At 41.6% G+C, this 17,809-nt stretch overlaps 1 protein-coding gene across 1 annotated transcript in view; it reads left to right on the plus strand.

Moving 5' to 3' along the window:
- The window catches only part of RARS2 (arginyl-tRNA synthetase 2, mitochondrial), a 29,756-nt gene extending 13,240 nt beyond the window's left edge, over positions 1 to 16,516 (plus strand). The window contains exons 9-20 of the mRNA XM_085056373.1: positions 362 to 517; positions 2,024 to 2,130; positions 2,733 to 2,828; positions 4,677 to 4,737; positions 8,108 to 8,184; positions 9,490 to 9,614; positions 10,892 to 10,959; positions 11,052 to 11,161; positions 12,150 to 12,245; positions 14,011 to 14,085; positions 14,987 to 15,050; positions 16,369 to 16,516. Coding sequence (XP_084912499.1) covers positions 362 to 517; positions 2,024 to 2,130; positions 2,733 to 2,828; positions 4,677 to 4,737; positions 8,108 to 8,184; positions 9,490 to 9,614; positions 10,892 to 10,959; positions 11,052 to 11,161; positions 12,150 to 12,245; positions 14,011 to 14,085; positions 14,987 to 15,050; positions 16,369 to 16,455 — 1,122 coding nt within the window. The 3' untranslated portion in view covers positions 16,456 to 16,516. The remainder of the gene's footprint in view (positions 1 to 361; positions 518 to 2,023; positions 2,131 to 2,732; positions 2,829 to 4,676; positions 4,738 to 8,107; positions 8,185 to 9,489; positions 9,615 to 10,891; positions 10,960 to 11,051; positions 11,162 to 12,149; positions 12,246 to 14,010; positions 14,086 to 14,986; positions 15,051 to 16,368) is intronic.
- The last annotated feature ends 1,293 nt before the right edge of the window (positions 16,517 to 17,809 follow it).

Raw genomic sequence — 17,809 nt, forward strand, 5'->3', positions numbered from 1 at the left:
GGCTTAAAAGTCCATGATAGGTTCCATTTTATGCATAAATTAGTTCTTCCATATTTTGCTGCTGCAGTTGTTTCAAGGTTATGAAGAGGGTGACAGTGACAGCAGTAAGGAATTAGGGCATTAGTCTTCTTCCAAGATAAGCTGCACATTTTCCTATTGGGCTTTGGGCTATTCATTTATTCTTTAAATGGGAAATGTGTTGCTTTAACGCATCTTTAAAATTTTGACATTAAAAATGTCATCTTCAAACGTGCTTGTATTGTTCTTGTATAATTTTTTTTTGTTCTTGTACATTTTGTACTGTTTTTATTGGAGGAGAGGATTATACCACTTCAGCATTTTCAGTGTCATTATATTTTAGGTGTATGTGCAGATTAACAAAGCAGCAGAAGATGAAAACACAAAAAAGCTGGCTAAGGATTTCTTTAGAAAACTGGAGGAACATGATGAGCAGACATTGTCAATTTGGAAGCAGTTTAGAGACCTCAGTATTGAGGAATACATCCGGATTTATAAGGTACAAATCATCCTAATGTTTTTTTCTGTGTTGTTGGTAAAAGGGTCTCCTTTTCTCTATTGCTTCATCAATATAATCGACAGTGCACAGCACCTTTTCATCCAGGAGACTGCCAAGCAGTGACCTCATTTAGGATCAGAGATTGCTCTAATGTTATCAATTCATTGCTTTTCCCATAAACTTCAGAATGTTGTGGGGGAGCTCTTTCTCAGTAAGTTAAAGCCCCGTTCTGCTTGGAAAAAGCACAGCAGTTGATTTCTCATCCAACCAGGCTGTCACTTCAGTTGTTGACATCCTAGATACATATTATTTAATGGTGTCCAGGTAATTACCTTTAGACTAATTCTCCCTTCTCAGAAGTCCTGAAGCTCACAGTGTGGTGCTAAGCAGCAAGGTAAATCAGTGTTGGATAAATATTGCTCAGTTTTGCTTTATCTTTGAAGTCAGCAATGACCCACCACATTTCACAGTTTCCATGTAATAAATGTTATTAGAAGATACTTGTGTTTTCACATTTCTGATCTAATGTCATAATGCAGAGCTATATGTGTTGCATATTAAATTGGGTGTAAGAAATTGCAGCAGCAGGAGTTACTTGCTAGTGGGCTTGAGCTAATGTACAGCCATCTGTTGCACACTGTGATCTCACAAGTGGAGCCAGTGTCCACTGTTTCACAGGACGTTTGTGCCACTGACCACAAAATTAATCTTAGAAATGTGGGAAACAGGAGTTTATAATCAAGATAACCTGGCTGTACTTTAACTTCTTCCATGAAACATATCACTGGAGCCAAGAAAAAACTCTTAAGTTAAGCTCTCCTGAGTGAGACACTTGATAATTCTGGTGGAAAGCTGGCCTGTAAGGATAAATAGGTACTGGATTGTGTATGCAGCATGATCTTGAAGGTCACCCATCATTGATCGCATGATGACTGGTGTACCTCGGTCTTTCTCTCCCAATTTTGTTCAAACTAAAACGTATTGAACTGATGAACTGACTAGGTTTGGCAGTTAAGGTCATCCTGTCTCTCCTACATATACCCTCAGCCTTCATGGTAATGATGATTTCTGTCTGCTCAGCAATGTTTTTGAGCATCTTTTACCTTTTTAAATTCCTTTTGGCATCCTTTTAAAATAGGGTTGGTTTCATGTTCAGGTAACTTCTCTGCAGCCCACTGGTTTCACCTCCAGCACAGCAAGTGAGAGACCTGCCTCAGAGTTTGTGTATGAATTGCTCTAACCACTTTATGCCTGATTTCTCATGAATGTTATACCCAACACGATATTCAGCTCAGGAAGAGATTCATTCTAATGCAGAAATCGATTAAATCAAAATCCAAGCATCCTTGCCTTTTAACAATGAAGTGACATTTCCTGGAATGAAATTAATCTTTGCACTGTATGTGACCTGTGACACAGACCTATCATCTGATTGAATTTGAAGAAAAATTATTAGCTTCTAGCTTAACAATGTTACCCTTCTTTGATATTCTTGGAACTTTTCAGCGTCTAGGAGTGCACTTTGATGAATATTCTGGAGAATCATTTTACCAAGAGAAGGCCCAGAAAGTTCTAAAGATGTTGGAAGATAAAGGACTCCTTCAGAAAACAACGTATGAATTCATTCAATCTATTGGTGTAGTTTATTTGATATCTCAGTTCCACTTCAAACAAGATACGATGAGTGAGGTTTGTACATAATCTAAGGGGAAGAGTTTTCTTTAGTTGGTTTTGGTAGCTGTTCTGGAAGAAGATCATCAGGCTTTGTGCAGTCACAGCTAAAAATTACATTTTCCTTTTCTGTGACTAGCACAGAAGCCTAGCCATGACAAATTGGGTACAATGACAGTGTTTGATTCCTAATGGTGTTTGAGGCTGTTGATTAATTTGGTAGCTGCCTGTGCCATTTAATGAGCAAAATTAGATGAGATCCTTGCCTTGATGAAAGAGGTGCCTGGCTGAACTGGGATGGAAGCTGTAATCATGGAATGCACCAGAATGTGGGCAGGCTGCTCTCTGACATCAGCAATGGTAACTTAGGGGAACAGTCTTTAAAAAGACTTAAAGGAGATGGTCATTCACAGAAAAAGAATGACTGTCTAGAGTGAGGGGCATTTGTGATAAGAGGCCTTTGTTTTGGCTCTGACCTCAGTCTTACATAAACTTACCTGTGTATTAGCTTGCAGTGACATCAGTATTTTCCCTCAACTTACAGAAAAGGGACAGGAATTGTGGATCTCTCGGAGAAGAAAGACCTCTCAGCGTTTTCCACCGTCATGCGCAGTGATGGGACATCTCTTTATATAACAAGGCAAGTAAGCCCATCTGTGTTCATTGCCAGTTATTTTGCCAGGGAACTTCTGAACATGAGCTCATTTATAATTGATAGCATGGATTTTGAAGTGCATTATTTCTGGGATGGAATACCTTCACCATCAAATAGTTGTAAGTGAAACAAGCAGTATAACAACAATGGGATTAAAATGGCTGGAAAAACCATGGCTTTTAAATACTTTTCGTCCCTTTAATCAATCTGTTAGTAAATCTTTTCTTTGCATAAATCATAATACTTTCTCCAGCTACTAACTTTGCAAACAAAGCTGGGATCTCTGGATCAAATAAATATTTGCCAAATAATTAAGGTTTTAGAAAGACCTTTGCTTACAATGTTTATTGATAGTGTGATGCAGAAAAAAATTGCTTGTTCAGCCATGTCTTCATTGACTCAGTGGACCACCAGCGCTGTAACATTGATTTTATTGCTATTTTCCTGCCATCTCATCAGTATCCTAAAATTCCTCTGGGGTATTTTAATACGGGAGCCTTAACAGTTCCTTTGTGCCAGGAATATAAATAAATCTAGTGTCTAGCCCTCAGGGTAAACTCTGTGCAGCTTTTTGGGGCAAGGGTATTAGAGTCAATCCTGCATTAGGGAGCTGCTGAATCCTGTAGCCAGATAGAGACAAAGATACCACAGCTCCATGCCAACAGGTCAGCCAGGAGTAAGGCTGAGCACCTGTTCTCAGCAGGCCCACACACAGAGCCAAAACCACTCAGCACATGGGGCATTTTGTTCCCCTCTGGCTGATTAGGATGAGTATGTGTTACTGTGAAAAAATAGACTTGTATGTCTGTATGTGTATAGATACATATGTGTATGTAATACATGTTGTGATATCTATACTTGTATTATGTATGTGATATATGTATTATTTAATAAGTAATATACATATGTATTACATGCACAGTATTTGTGCCTCAGTAAGTAGCTGAGCTTCAATACTCAGTCGGCTCCCTAGCTGTCCTTGCATCCCCAGGTCTCCCCTGTTGCTGGCAGCTGGGCATGTGAGCCCCCAAGGCCCACAGCCCCACTCAGATTGTTGGCTCAGACACATTGGATCCCCCCAGTAACTGAGCTCAGACATGTGACCACTGGCCCTGAATCCTTGCTCTGCCCTTTTGCCTCCTACATAGAGACAGATGTACACAGATGACAGATGTATAGACAGGTCTCCCAGTCAGCTCCCAGTCCCTGTGGTCTCTGCAGCACTGGGCCTGGACCCTCTGATGCCAGCAATACAGACTCCTCTGGGTGCCTCATCTTTGAAGGCACACCTGGAGACTTCCTAGCATACTTCACTTCCTTGCTTGGCTATTCAGCTTGATATTTGCTGTCAGTCATATGGGGATGTGTGTGCCCTCACTCCAGCTGCTGGCAGCAGAGACACCTTGTGACCCATGGTCAGACTCCAGTTGTTATTACTTCATTTCACTTACGCCCAGTCCCTTCAGGCTCTGGCACCACTGTTCTGTGTGTGTGTGTGAAAATAAGCTTTGTACCATTTAACTTAATGCTGAACACTGGGCTAGTTTTCCAGGAAAGGGTTGTTTCTCTCATGTCCCAGTAGACAGACAGAGACCAGACTTACTCTGCACCAAAGAACTGTTTCCTCAGTAATTTTCTTAGCTAGTGGTTTAAAAAACATTTCAAACGTGTCATCAGCAAAGTATACATGTCCTTTTTATGTGTAAGGCATACATGGATCCTGCTGCTCAGGAAGTCCTCTCCCCTCCATAAAAAGCAGGTTAGTTTTCTCAGAGGCAAATAGTGAGGTATGTTTGAGTGAAAGTCCAAATAGTTTCTCATTATCTCTTTCAGAGATCTTGCAGCTGCTATAGACAGAATGAATAAGCACAGCTGTGATACCATGATTTATGTGGTAAGTAATTCTAGATTCAGCACACACTTTTGTGCTGATTCTCTCCAGTAACCCAGGGGCCTCTGGCTTGCAATATGACTTTGACACACAGTGTTTTTGACAGTAAAATAGATGCCCTTACTGCCCAGCAGCTGTGTCTCTGTGTGGCAGTGTTTCTTGGTTCTGTTTCAGTGCATGACCCCCAGAATGGTTGAAAAACGGCTTTAAACTGAGAGTAGGTTTAGATTAGATATGAGGAAAAAATTCTTCAATGTGGGGATGCTAAGGCACAGGAAAAGACTACCCAGTTGGATGCCCATCCCTGGAAGGGTTCAAGGCCAGGTTGAATGGTGCTCTGAGCAACCTGGTCTGGTGAAAGATGTCCTTTCCCATGGCAGAGGGGTTGGAACAAGATGATCTTTAAGGTCCATTCCAACCCAAGCCTTTCTATGATTTTATGAAAATTAGCTCTGGAGTTATTCTCCATTATAAAAATTAATTGTAATTAATTCAAAAGGAACTTTTACTTGACATTGTATTTTCTATATGAGTATTGTAATTGATAATTAAACAAACCAGGAAAAGCCATTGGTATTATAAAAGGTTTTAAAGTGTTAATTTAGAAATTGATGGTCTAAAATGAATCCAAGTCTACTCTGAAGTCCTGATATCTTATCTGAAATGTACATTTTATGGCTTTGAACAATGCCTTAGTTTAATTATGTAGAAATTGCACATAAAGTACTATTTAATCAATCCGAATAAAACAGTAGTAGACAGGGAATCTTTTTATATTTATTGGTTTCATTATTTTGTTCTTAACAATTCCAGCAGTATCACTCATGGATATGAATAGCAGGATTATCTCCTCACTTGTCTGAAACTGTTTTTTGGTCTCATATTAACAAGGAGATATCATGTGATGTTTTTAAATCTTTTTCTCAGGTTTAAGGAAAAAAAAAGGAAATCCATGTTCTTTTATATGAAGTCCAAAATTAGTAACATGTGATAAAAATGTGTGTGTGGTCATGATGTGTTTGGTAATGTCCTTTTACCTTCTCTGGTGCAGCTTTTTCAAAAGTCAATATAACATGACACATAAGATGAAAGGGGAAAGATCAGTAAGCAAAACATTAAATACACAGTTTAAAATGCAACTTCTAGTTAAACCACATTCCTTGTTTTGGCTTCAGTCTTCAGGAAGTTTCCCATAGCTTGCCATTCCTGCACGTTGTCATAGAACAGGGACCTTTTGATTATTTTGGGGGAAAATTGTTTGGTTTTGGTAGGAGTTTTTCTCCCCCTGCTGGCTAGAACAGTGGGTTCATTGGCATCAAAGGGCCGTGTGGCTGTGAATGTCAGAGGGCAGAATGTTTCCTGTCTAGTTCATGTGGGTAGATAATTATTTGTGTTTTATATACCAGGAGATAGCAGGGACCAAAAGAGAAGAAGTAGTTAGAATAGTTGTGTGTCCACTTTGCACTAATCAGGATGTCAGCTTGAATGCTCAGCTCACGGAGTGAGCAAGCATAGGGGCAATAGTCTTGAGCTGACTGCTGCTGTAGCTGAACTCCAGTCACTGTTTAATTCCTTACCTGGGCCTCCCTGGTCTCCTTCAAGTTCAAAGAGATAAACAGCACAGCCAGACTGTGATGTGATTGATGTGTCCTTTATTGCAAATGTCTCATTCAAGGTGGAAATGACAGATTAGCCTGTCCTGTCCTCTCAGCCTTGCTCAGCTTGAATAGTTTCCAGAGGACATGGTTAGTATTTTTATAATTTCTGACTATCTGAGGGCTGAGAAAGTGGGTCATACAATAAAAGGGCAAAACAAACTCTTAGGAGACTCTTGTGAGACAGACAGCCTGATGAGAGAACTGCTAGCCTTGCTGAGCTTTGCTGCTCTTTTGTGGCACTGCTTTGTATTGAGTTAGGACTTTACTCAGTGTTACCAGAGGCAGGAGGACTTCATGGGTTTAAAGGAGAATGCTAATGATTTTAGTCTTTAATAATTAAATACAAATATATTTCAGAATCCTAATCTTGTTACAAGAAAATTATTTAGAGACTCTTGAGTCTTCCTTTGTAATATCATCTTACTTTCATCAGATCAACTTGTTTAAAAAGAACGTTAAGTTGGTTACTAGTTGTAATGCTGGAAATCAGTGCATTCCCCAATTTAGATATTAAAAAATCTTACTTATTTCATAAAAAGGCAGTGATAAGAGCAAAATATTCAAAACATTTTAAAACGTGTGACGTATTATTAAAGAGGTACTAAGATTCCATTGAATGTTGCACTCAAAAAGGAGATAAAAATTCTTTTATATATGAAGAATTAAATATAATCCATGCTGTCAGACTGCAGACTTCTCTCTTAAAGCCAGCCATTTAGTGAGAGAGGTCTAGCTTTGTGCAGAGATACTCCTCATTATGTAAGGTGCATGGAAAAGGGCTTGGAAGGCCTTGTTTGAAAGCACTGGCCACTGCTGTCCATTCATCAGCCTTGCTTGTGGGTTGGCACAGAGAGGTGATTCCCAGGAGCAGAGCAGGTTATGAGGAGCTAGGAGAGAGGAGGCAGGTACTTGAGATAGTTGTAGAGCTGAGAAGGAACACAAGATAAGCACTGGTCACTCCCTGTCCCAGAACATCAAACAAATGAGGAAATAGTGATTATTTGGTTATCTCTGCAATGTTTTTTAAGGCAGGATAAAAAGGAGTCTGAGCGAGGCAGTCAAAACAGCTAGGTAGGAAAATGAACCTCATAGCAGCAGCTGTAGCTAGAAACACACATGAAGGTTGTTGTTAGACATAACATACAGTCAGAAACTACTTCGTAGGAGAATGTTACTGAAAATGGATGAGAGCACAAGATGCATCATTGTTATGAAATGTGATAATTTGTACCCTTTTTTTTAAACTATGTATCTGCCTTATGATGTAGGAGTAGAAATCACACTGGAGACAATAGAAACTGGTGGGTTCTGGAGGCAGACAGCTTAAAGAAGTGTATGGTTTCTAAGCCAAAGGACTCTGGGAGTTTGATGATGTAGCAGCAAGGTTCTGAAGTGAAAATTGAGATGTTTTGTTTGATGAGCAGCTCACATATCATGGGAAGCTAAAGAACATCAAGGTTGCCTTTCACTTCATGTCTTTGCCTTCATGATCTGAGAGAAATAATTTCTGAAAAGGTGGATTTCTTTTGCTAATATGACTCAAAATCCCATTGCCATAGATTCCAGCTGTCACAAATTTCAAGTCTTGCTTGTCTTCTTAGGTCTTAATTTTGCTTGCAGTGACTTACTGGCACTGTGGTACTATGTGTTTGTGTATTAAAAGCTACTCCTTATCTGATTTGTGTTTTCTGATATGCATCAATTCTATTCCTTAGACAGATAAAAGTCAAAGTAATCACTTCCAACATTTATTCCAAATACTGGAGCTCATGGGTTATGACTGGGCAAAGAGGTATGTACTTACAAATCCTAAATATTTACTGGTTTTGCTGGTTAATGTCCCCCCCCCCCCCCCGCCATGAATGTATAATATGTACATTGGAATTTCAGTGGGTGCTCTTTTGAGGAGAATTTCCTGATGGCGTCCATCCAGCACCATGCTGTATCATACATCACATAGGCATTTTGGATGAAACTAAGCTACAAGATATGATGCTGGTGTGCAAGTAAGGAACTCCAGAGTGCAAGCAGACATATGGCCTGTAGGATCCAACTAATACTAATCCAACGGAGAAACAAACCCTCAGAATTATGTGCAATGTGGGCCTCAGGTCCTCAATAGCAACCTTTTCATTGTGTCCACTCTCCTGCTGGTCTGATTTATTTGTGAATGGAGTCATTGCCATATGTTTAGGTTGTGAAAAACGGCCCTGTCTTTCATTTAACAGATTTTTCATAACTGCTTGATGTGAAAAAGGGAAACAATTTTTAAGAGACTTTGTGGCATAGCTTCTGGTATATTGTGTGGTCACATACTAAATTATTACTTCTTGAAGTATTTTCTTTTAGCAGAGATCTCAATCTGAGTTTGAATCATGCTTCAGGCTTGAAGTATCTATTGCAGGGAAGTGTATCCCTGCTGTTATTCATTGTAATTACCAATCTTGTTAGCAATCTGAGCAAAGGTCAGTAATGGATCTGCAGACTAAATCATATTCCTCTCTGCCAGACTGCATGTCTTTTGTGGTTAAATATAGGGTTTTAGCCTTCAGGAATACTGACCTGCCTCCTTTCACAGTGCTTAAAGTTGTGCTAAAATTACCTTACATTCTCTATCACGAATAATGCCTGGGATTATTATGAGCAGAAGCAATGAATACTTTATTATTAGCAATGATTAATTATACTTTTAGTTTAATGTGGCCACAATAGAATTATTATGACTCCTTTTCTAATTATATTAACAGATCTCTGCTGCCACAGTAATTTGATCTGTCTACATCCTGCCTCTCCTCAATTTGTTGCAGATTATTGCATTGAGGCCTCTGTACTAAAGCTAGTAGCAAGAGAGGTTCCTGAGAGCACACAAATGACCAGGCTATCATAATTCTGATCATAATTTTCCCATTATATAATAAGTATGGAGCTTGGTTGCTGAAACGAGAGTTACTGATTGTATCACCAGGCTTCCCACGTTGGAGTGTTATTTATTCAGCTGTTACTGCTGTTTCCTGATAGAGAATCCAGCTCTGAACAAGCACTGCAAACATTTCTCTCTATTGAAATGTAGTTTTGGTCCTGCTGCTTCTCAACACAGGTGCCAGCATGTGTCTTTTGGTCTAATTCAAGGGATGAAGACTCGGAGAGGAGAAGTAATTTTTCTGGAAGATGTTTTAAATGAGGTTCGCTCAAGGATGTTACAAAACATGACTTCCACAAAAAGTTAGGTATTTCAGGTCTTACTAGTTTCTTCTTGTTCTGTGTTGACCAAATTGTGTCATCTTTTCCACTCTTCGCTTTTCCCTGCATCTCACTAATCACAGTGATATGCCCTCTTTCTGTCTTTTTGTACTTCCCATAATATAAACATTGTTAATAATTCTTTGCAATTCTGTGAACTCCCCTAGATTGCAGATTTGCAAATTCTAACATTCAGTGAAACTATTTCATCATGAACTGGGAAAGAAGTACCTGCCTTTGGGGGACAGCAATCGCTTTTTTCAGAAAGAACAAACTAGTCAATAGTGGCATTGGGGCTGGAGTTCAGGGGTCAGTCAGATTTCATCCAAAGGATTTATAGCTCTGACAATTTTCTCTGGCAAGAGTGACCCTGGCTTGCCTGCCACTACTGCCTTGTCACCCTGCCAGTCTCATGGCTGTTCCCGAGTACCCAGGAGGTCACTGCTCTGCCCCAGATTGTGCTGAAGGGGAGGGTTGCCTGCAGCTCCCTTGGGCTGTGGCTCCAGGATTGTTTCCTCCTGATGCAGCATGGATTCAAGCAGTTTCCAGTGAAATGCTGCCCCCTCTTGTGCTCTCTGGAGTAAGGTGCTGGATTGAATCAGTTGATCTGATCAGTTTAAGTAGTGTGCATCTTCCTTGCTCTGCCTCCTCAGTTTTATTAAAACAGATGATTTTCCATGTAAAATGGATGAGGAGGTGGTGTCCCTGCAGGTGGCAGGGGGTTTGGACTAGATGATCTTTAAAGGTCCCTTCCAAACCAAAGCATTCTATGATTCTCAGTTCAGATTCTCTGAGCATAGTCAGTTTAGATACCTAGAGTGGATGGTGTGAGTATTCCCTAAATGTACATCCAAATGCTCCACTAGCCATTGGACAACATTTTTTTTCTTTGTGCATCTTGTATCACTTGGAGGTTTTTATCAGTTTTTTAACAAAATCTGCATTTCCCTGATCTTGGAGATTGGCTTCAGAATTGTGAAAAGGAATTCAGTATAGCCTGTTATAATGAACCCTTCTCACCTCAAAATCTGTGCTACACATACTAGGGGAAGTGGGAAAAAGCCTGTGTGAAACAGGTGTATCTCAGCTTTTAAGAGAGATTTATATCCTAGACTCCTTGTTGCATGCATCCTGACAATTTCCACTTTGCTATTTAACAGTTGTGGAAGATCTGCTCTTTTACTGGCATCTCCAAGTTTGAGCAAGAGAGTCATTATGGTACTGCAGACTTAATGATTTCTCTTTCTGTTTCTCTTCAGCAACCAAAGAGATAAAAGATCCTGTGGAGACAGCAGAGAAGGTTGGTCTTGCAGCACTCATAATTCAGGTGAGTCCAAACTGCCTCACGAGGTGTTTGCATTGTCTGTGAGAAGCTGAGATGAAGAGCCATGTCTGGGTGGCATCAATTTACTGTTCCAGGACTTCCGAGGCCTTTTGTCATCTGATTATCAGTTTAGCTGGGATCGAGCTCTCCAAAGCCGGGGAGATACAGGTGTGTTCTTGCAGTACACCCATGCCAGACTCCATAGGTAAGAGAAGCATTTCTGCACAGTATGGTTTGACATGAATTTTAACCTTATTAACTTACTGCTTTGCTAAGTAGTAGCGTTAACTCCTTAAATATGACACATGTTCACTTTTTCAGCAGAGGTGTGAGTTAAAGACAGACTTTCCAGAAGAGCAGGCCTATTAAAGTTAATTTTCTACCTCATTTCCATGGAACTGAGCTAACTGTTCACTTACTTTCTCAGTTGTAGAAACAGCCTCTCTGTGGTTGGTGTCAGTGGTGAGGAATGGTAGCCTAGAACTAAGGAAACTGATGTAAAAACCAAAATGCCCATACTCATAAAATATACTACATCACAGAACTTGGATGTTTTAGCTACCACAGTAACTAGTGGATTATTTTTAATACTGTTATTTCCCACTGTTGACAGCCGAGATTAAAGAGATCCCTTCCTGTTGACTCCGATCAAACACCTGATGTGTTTAATTATTTTTTTAAAGAGTTTTAGAGGAGTCCAGTTTGGACAGTTTTATCCACTTTATTGAACTGCCAGAGCAGACCTCAGTATCTATTTTCATGTAAGATTCCTTCCTGGGTCAGGCCAAAGGTGCATAGCAGTCTGATGTTCTGAGGCAATGGCAGCAGGACATGGTGTTCAGGGAGAATGTGCAAGGCTGATCCCTTTCTCTGGTCTGTTCCCCTTGTAGTCCTTTATCATGTAGGTATTGGTGGTGCCAGAGTACCATTAGTGGGGGATTGACTACCTTCCTAGTCTTTTTTGCTTCTGGACCTTTGTCCATGCATATCTCCAATCCTGTTGATACTGAATGGCCTGCACTTTTTTTTTTTTTTTTTTTTTTGGTAATCTTAGGTTGAAATAAGCTGTCTCATTGTTCCATTCAGCTTGAGCTGAAGGAACTGTTTTCTTAAAAACACAAATTACTGGTTCTTTTGTTCAGCATTGCTAAGAGGTTTTCATCTGACATTTGTTTTCCATGCTCACATTTTAGTTTAGAAGAGATGCATGGGAATGCAGAGCTAACTGATGTTAACGTGGCATGCTTGCAGGAGCCCGATGCCATCTCTGTTCTTCAGCATCTTCTCAGGTTTGTCTAGCTTTTTTTCCAAATACCAGTTCCCTTAAAATAAGTATCTGGATATGCCACTAACCTGTTGAGAGGGCACAGGCTGCATGATCAAAAAATGGCTGTTTGAGGCAATGACTTGTCTGTTGTGCCACATGGATTCCAACAGTAGCCCTCACTTGACATTTTTGTGGCTTTAGAAGCCATATGATGGAAAAAGCAGTATTTGGGACATCCTGTGTACATGAGCCTCCTAATTATTGTCTTTACAAACGTGTGCTAAGCTCTGTATAAATATTAGCTGCAGATTTGCTTGGTCCCTCATGTTCTGTTTTTGTCATGTGAGAAGAGAGAGGAGGTGAAGTAAATGGAGTATGTGCATGCACGTTCAGTAGCTCAGCATCCTTCAGAGGTACTGAACATGCACAACTGGTACCTGTTAATAGCAGTAATGTTCTTCATTAATTCAGTCTTAAAGTTGAGCAGTTGCTGTTTTCATTATTTCATAGATGTGTAATTAAACTATGGAGACAAGGGAGTTGTCCATGTTGCGCAGCCTGTGATGGAGTTGAAACTGACTGAAGCTTTCAGAATTCCTAGTGAGAGTTCATATATACTGCATTGCACACTGTGCAGTGCCAGCAAGCTAACTCCATACTAAGACCTTCCTGGGGTCATCTGTTTAAAATTAGGACTTCCAAAAGTCATGCCAGTGCACCAGGTGGCTCCTTTGACCTGCACATGTAGGCTGCAGAGCCCTACCACTAACTGTAATTGCCTCCAGAGGTCTGCCTGCAGTCCATCATTTGCCGCATGCTCTCTTGAGCAGCAGCAGGACCAGCCAGCTCAGTAAGACCAGCAGTGTCTTATTTATCCAGTGCCATGGTATTTAACAGAAAGCATGTGAGCTGTTTCTTGGGATTTTTTTATACTCAGACTCTTACATGACTGCGGAGCCATTGTTATCAGAGTGCACTCCGCAGCTTGTCTTAAGGAGAGGAAGATACCATGGCAGATCAGTTTGGATGTGCTGGTAGGGATGGGCCTGGGAGCTGAGCAGAGATGAGGAAGTTCACTCCCCAGTTTGAATTTGAAATCTCTTCAGCTGTGGAGGTGTTGGTACCTTCTTGCAGGCTGTGAAAAAGGACAGCAAAACACATGAAAAAACATAGATCTGATGACTCTGCTTGTACTACCCAGTTTAATATTGCCTTACTAAGTCAACTGTATTGTGTAAGTTTTGTAGGGTGACCCTGCTTGAGCAGGGAGGGTGGACCAGATCACCCAGATCACAGTGGTCCCTTCCAGCTTAACCCATTCTGTATTCCAGGATTTGTCTTTTTCTAATGCTGCAAGATTCCTTTTAGCTACCTAGAATTTTAAGCTGCTTTTACTCAAGGCAATGTCCTCTAAGGGACTGTTTTGACTTCCTTGGTTATTTAACACATATTTTTTGCTCCCAGAAACTTACAATTAGTGTTGTGATGTAAAACCAGACATAATGTTCCAGGAGCAAATATAGCTCTTGTGTTCTCTTTGCTATAGCCTGCCTCTCTGAGGTGTTCACATGAAGAGGAGCAGAAGCAATTTCCTTTGACAATAAGTAAACAAGGAAGGAGTAATCAGTTGTGTGCTAATGACATAGCTTAGACCTGCTTCAGAAGATCAGTTTTGCTAATTCTACAGCTGTGGTTGTGTGCTTGTTCTGACTTAAGCAAGTCTGATGAACCTTCTGAGTACACTTTGTACCACTTCAACACCAAACAATCATTTTCTTCCTTCACAGGTATGACGAGGTCCTGTATAGATCTTCTCAGGATCTGCAACCCAAGCACATTGTCAGCTACCTCCTCACACTGAGGTAAGGTGTTTGCTGATACTGGCAGAGTCTCCAGTGAGGACAGGTCTTCCTGAGCTAGCTCTGCAGCCCTCACATCTGCACTGCTTTGAAGGATAAAAATAGTGGGAAGATGCAAATTTGTGGGACAGTTTCCCTGAAGTAGGAAATATATCAAGTAAAGTAGGATAGAAAATAATGTAATAAATAGTAGTGATCAAGGCTGGAGCCAGGAGCCCCATCAGAAACTAAGAGCTTTTAAGAAAAAAGAATCACTTGGCTGTAACCCAGTGTCTGAACTTAAAATCATACTGGACTAATGATGTCTTAAAGAGCAGATTTGAGCCGATAACATCCTCTCAATATCAACATTTCAGCTAGGAGATTTTATCCAAACCACTTTTAACCACTATCTCAGCCCATGAACAAAGGTTGTTACTAGTGTAAGTCATACTGTATATCTGATTCCCATTGGACAGCACCGTGAAATGCTGGAGTAGGCTTGGTGGAGGAAGCTGTAGAGCCTTTGTCCAGGGAAGGCTTTAACAAGGAATATTGTATAAAGAATCATGCATCTTGGGAATGATAGGGTAGGCACTCAAGGATCTTCCCAGAGCACTCTTGAGATAGTTCGGGGGTTTTTTGGGCGATGGGGGGCAGGGAGTGGGAGGGTATTTGTGCAGCAGAGACATTATTTTGGGGTTATTTTAGGACCATTAAGTTGTTGATGGCATGCCCTGACACCATGCAGGCTACAGAAAACCACACCCTCCTTTAGCCAGGTGAAGAGGCTGTTGGAAATCAGCCTCTGGCATGCTGCAGTTGTGGGTGGCTCTTCCAGTTCTGCTGCTTTGTGTAGCCCACAGCACTGCTCTTGTCAAGCGACTTGCTCATTCTCACCATTCTTCCCTGTTTTCCCTTCCAGCCACCTGGCAGCCGTGGCACACAAAACCCTCCCTGTGAAAGGCAGCACCCCCGAGGTGGCACAGGTAGGGCACGGTGGGGTTGGTGGCTGGAGCCTGGAGGGAGGCCCCGAGGAAGGATCCATCAGGGCTTTGCCACCCAGCTGTGTCACCACTTGGGGGAATGTGCACCCGCAGGCAGAGGAGCCAACAGCCAGGCTCTCCCGTGGGCGGCACTGCTTTGGGAAAGCAGGGATTGCTGTTCACAGCTGTGTTCTGGAAAGGGCTGCTCTGCTTGATCCTCCCAAAACACAATGCTCCCTAAGGACAGCTGCTCCAGACGCAGTCAAACACCTTCTCATCACCTTTCCTGCTTAATGTATTAAGAGTAAACATTTGAGCATTTAACTTGCTGGTTGATTTTTTGATGGTTTCCTTTAGTGGTTATGTGGGAAGATAGAGAATTGGGAGAGAACTGAATCTGTCTCCTCCCTTTTGCCACCTACATATCCCAAGTTGTCGGTATTGCCTTTCTAGCTAAAGCACAGAGGCTGACAACTGTGAACGTGCCATTCCAAATAAATGCAAATTCTTTTTACTGATCTCCCAGGCAATGTTTGACCCCCTAACTACTCAGTAAATGATATATTAATCACACTGCTTCTCTTATTTTCTTTCATCTATTTCAAAAGGAATTACCTATTTGATTTTTGGTAGGAAATCACATTTAAGTGTTGAGCTGTGCTATGACGGAAAAACATGCAGTGGAATTGGTGGAGCTGCAGTCTGTATTTGAGCTTAGATACTGTAGGCATTCGTGCCTTTGGAGATAGCTACATCAAACTTCAAGGAAAACTTCAGTTCCTTATTCTGTAAATAAAAGTATTTCTAAATATCTTGCAATGTGATAGCTTTCAATAACTGATTTTTGGAGCTAGGTTGATAAAGCCCTTCCAAAACAATCAGCTTTGTAACAGCCAAGACATTGACAAGGGAAAGTGAAATTTTCAAAGCAGCCCATAGTTGCTTGACAGCCTGTCACCCAGGCACAGTGAAGGGAGGGATTCCAGCGGTATCCTCAGGCTGTACTACCCTGTAGTGCATGGAAGACTTTTGGTTTTAAATCATTTTGAGCTCTTCTTTAGGCAGCTCTGCTTGCTCTGCCCTGAGGGCTGGGCTGGGCTGGACGTTCCTCTCCAGCCTCCTTTGACAGTGCAATTCTGGCAGCATTGGCATGTTTCCTAGTACTCAGGTTATGAGTAGGTTCGAATCCCAGTGCGAGGGACAAGCCTGCACAGGGACAGGCTGCACATGGTGTTCTCAACTCTGCTTCTAACTGCTGTCCCAAAAACCACACCCTATTCTGTAGCACTACCCTAAAATGACTTTTTTACTTGTTTTCCAGGCACGGCTCTGTCTCTTCCAAGCTGCACGCTCAGTTCTAGCCAATGGAATGAAACTTCTTGGCATTACACCTGTAACTCGAATGTAACAAGGCCATATGCAAAGTGTAAATGTCACACCTCTTAGTAAAATGATTTTTTCCACTATAATATGAATCCACTCCTGTGTGTCACTGCTGCTGCAGGCTGGAAACCCCATCTGTGCTGGGACATGTTCTCCATTGTACCAACTGTAGAAGAGCACGTGTGGCACAGCCATTTGCAGGGGGCCAGGCTGTCACAATCACTTTCTTCAGGCATTTGGTGGCAGCAGTGTACTTAGGACACTACTCTACCTGGTATTTCCCATAAAAGAGAACTGCTGTGTGTTTGCCATGTAAATATAACATCCTTTTGGTAGAGGAAGTGGTGTTAACTGTGCTGCCCTAAGCAAACTTCTCCTCTTCTGCAGTTGCCACTGTGTACCAAGGCTTAATGGCACAATGGCTCCAGGAGTTACCTATTGTAACAGAGTTAGACCATGCAGAGACGTTTTCCTGTGTTGTGCTGCATTCCCCCTTCAGAAACCTTAGCCAAGCCCAACTACCAGCTGTCACACCCTGTTCCTCAGCCCTTCCTCTGTCCCACTGACATGATGGCCAGCTGGAACAGGAAGCACAGTGTTCCCTCAGCACTGTACACACAGACAGACGTGGCAGGTGTTGCTTGGCACCCCTGAGCTTCACGCTGCTGGAGGGAGGTGGAGCAGCACCTGAGAGGTCCTGCAGGTGGCTGGAATACCCTCCACCACAGAAGCCTCAACTCCCACTAGTGGCACTGTGGTGGCTGCTCTGATACATGGAACAGTCAGCGAAAGGCAGAGGGGAACATCCTCTCCCACTGGAAGAGAATTTAAGTATTTTTGTAACTGCTGTGTTTAACATGCCCCACTTGCAAATAAAACCCAGCTGCTTAATTCATGTTTGAAGGAATGTAGCCAAAAGTATGAACTTGGTCACATTTCAATTCCACTGTGAATGTCAGCAAGCTACCCAAATGCACCAGGGTCGGTTTTCCCTCAATGTAGGAGTTGAAATTTCTGGAAGGCCTCAGAAGATGAGGAAGGAGGCTGAAATCACAGTTGGCACTAATAAATTAAAGGCTAATATCCATTACAGGATCACTTTTCAAGCATCACTGTATGCACAGAGAGGTTTAGAGAAAAAAAACTCCTAGTCAGACACTTTGCATTGACTCATCATACTTAAGCCAGAGGTACAGGAACAAATACAAACTTTCCCCTGTGTTACACATAGAAGATCCCTCTACCACCTACAGCAGGGATAAAAAACATTTGAAGAGTAAAAGGAAATCCACAACTTCAGAGTCTTTCAACTGACTTCTTAAACCAAACAGCAGGGGCTACCTCTAATCACTCTGAGGCGGGTGATGCTCAGAGCAGGG

Source organism: Lichenostomus cassidix, chromosome 3 (genome assembly GCF_008360975.1).
Source record: "Lichenostomus cassidix isolate B80296 chromosome 3, HeHo_3.0, whole genome shotgun sequence".
In the NCBI taxonomy this organism is placed as follows: Eukaryota; Metazoa; Chordata; class Aves; order Passeriformes; family Meliphagidae; genus Lichenostomus; species Lichenostomus cassidix.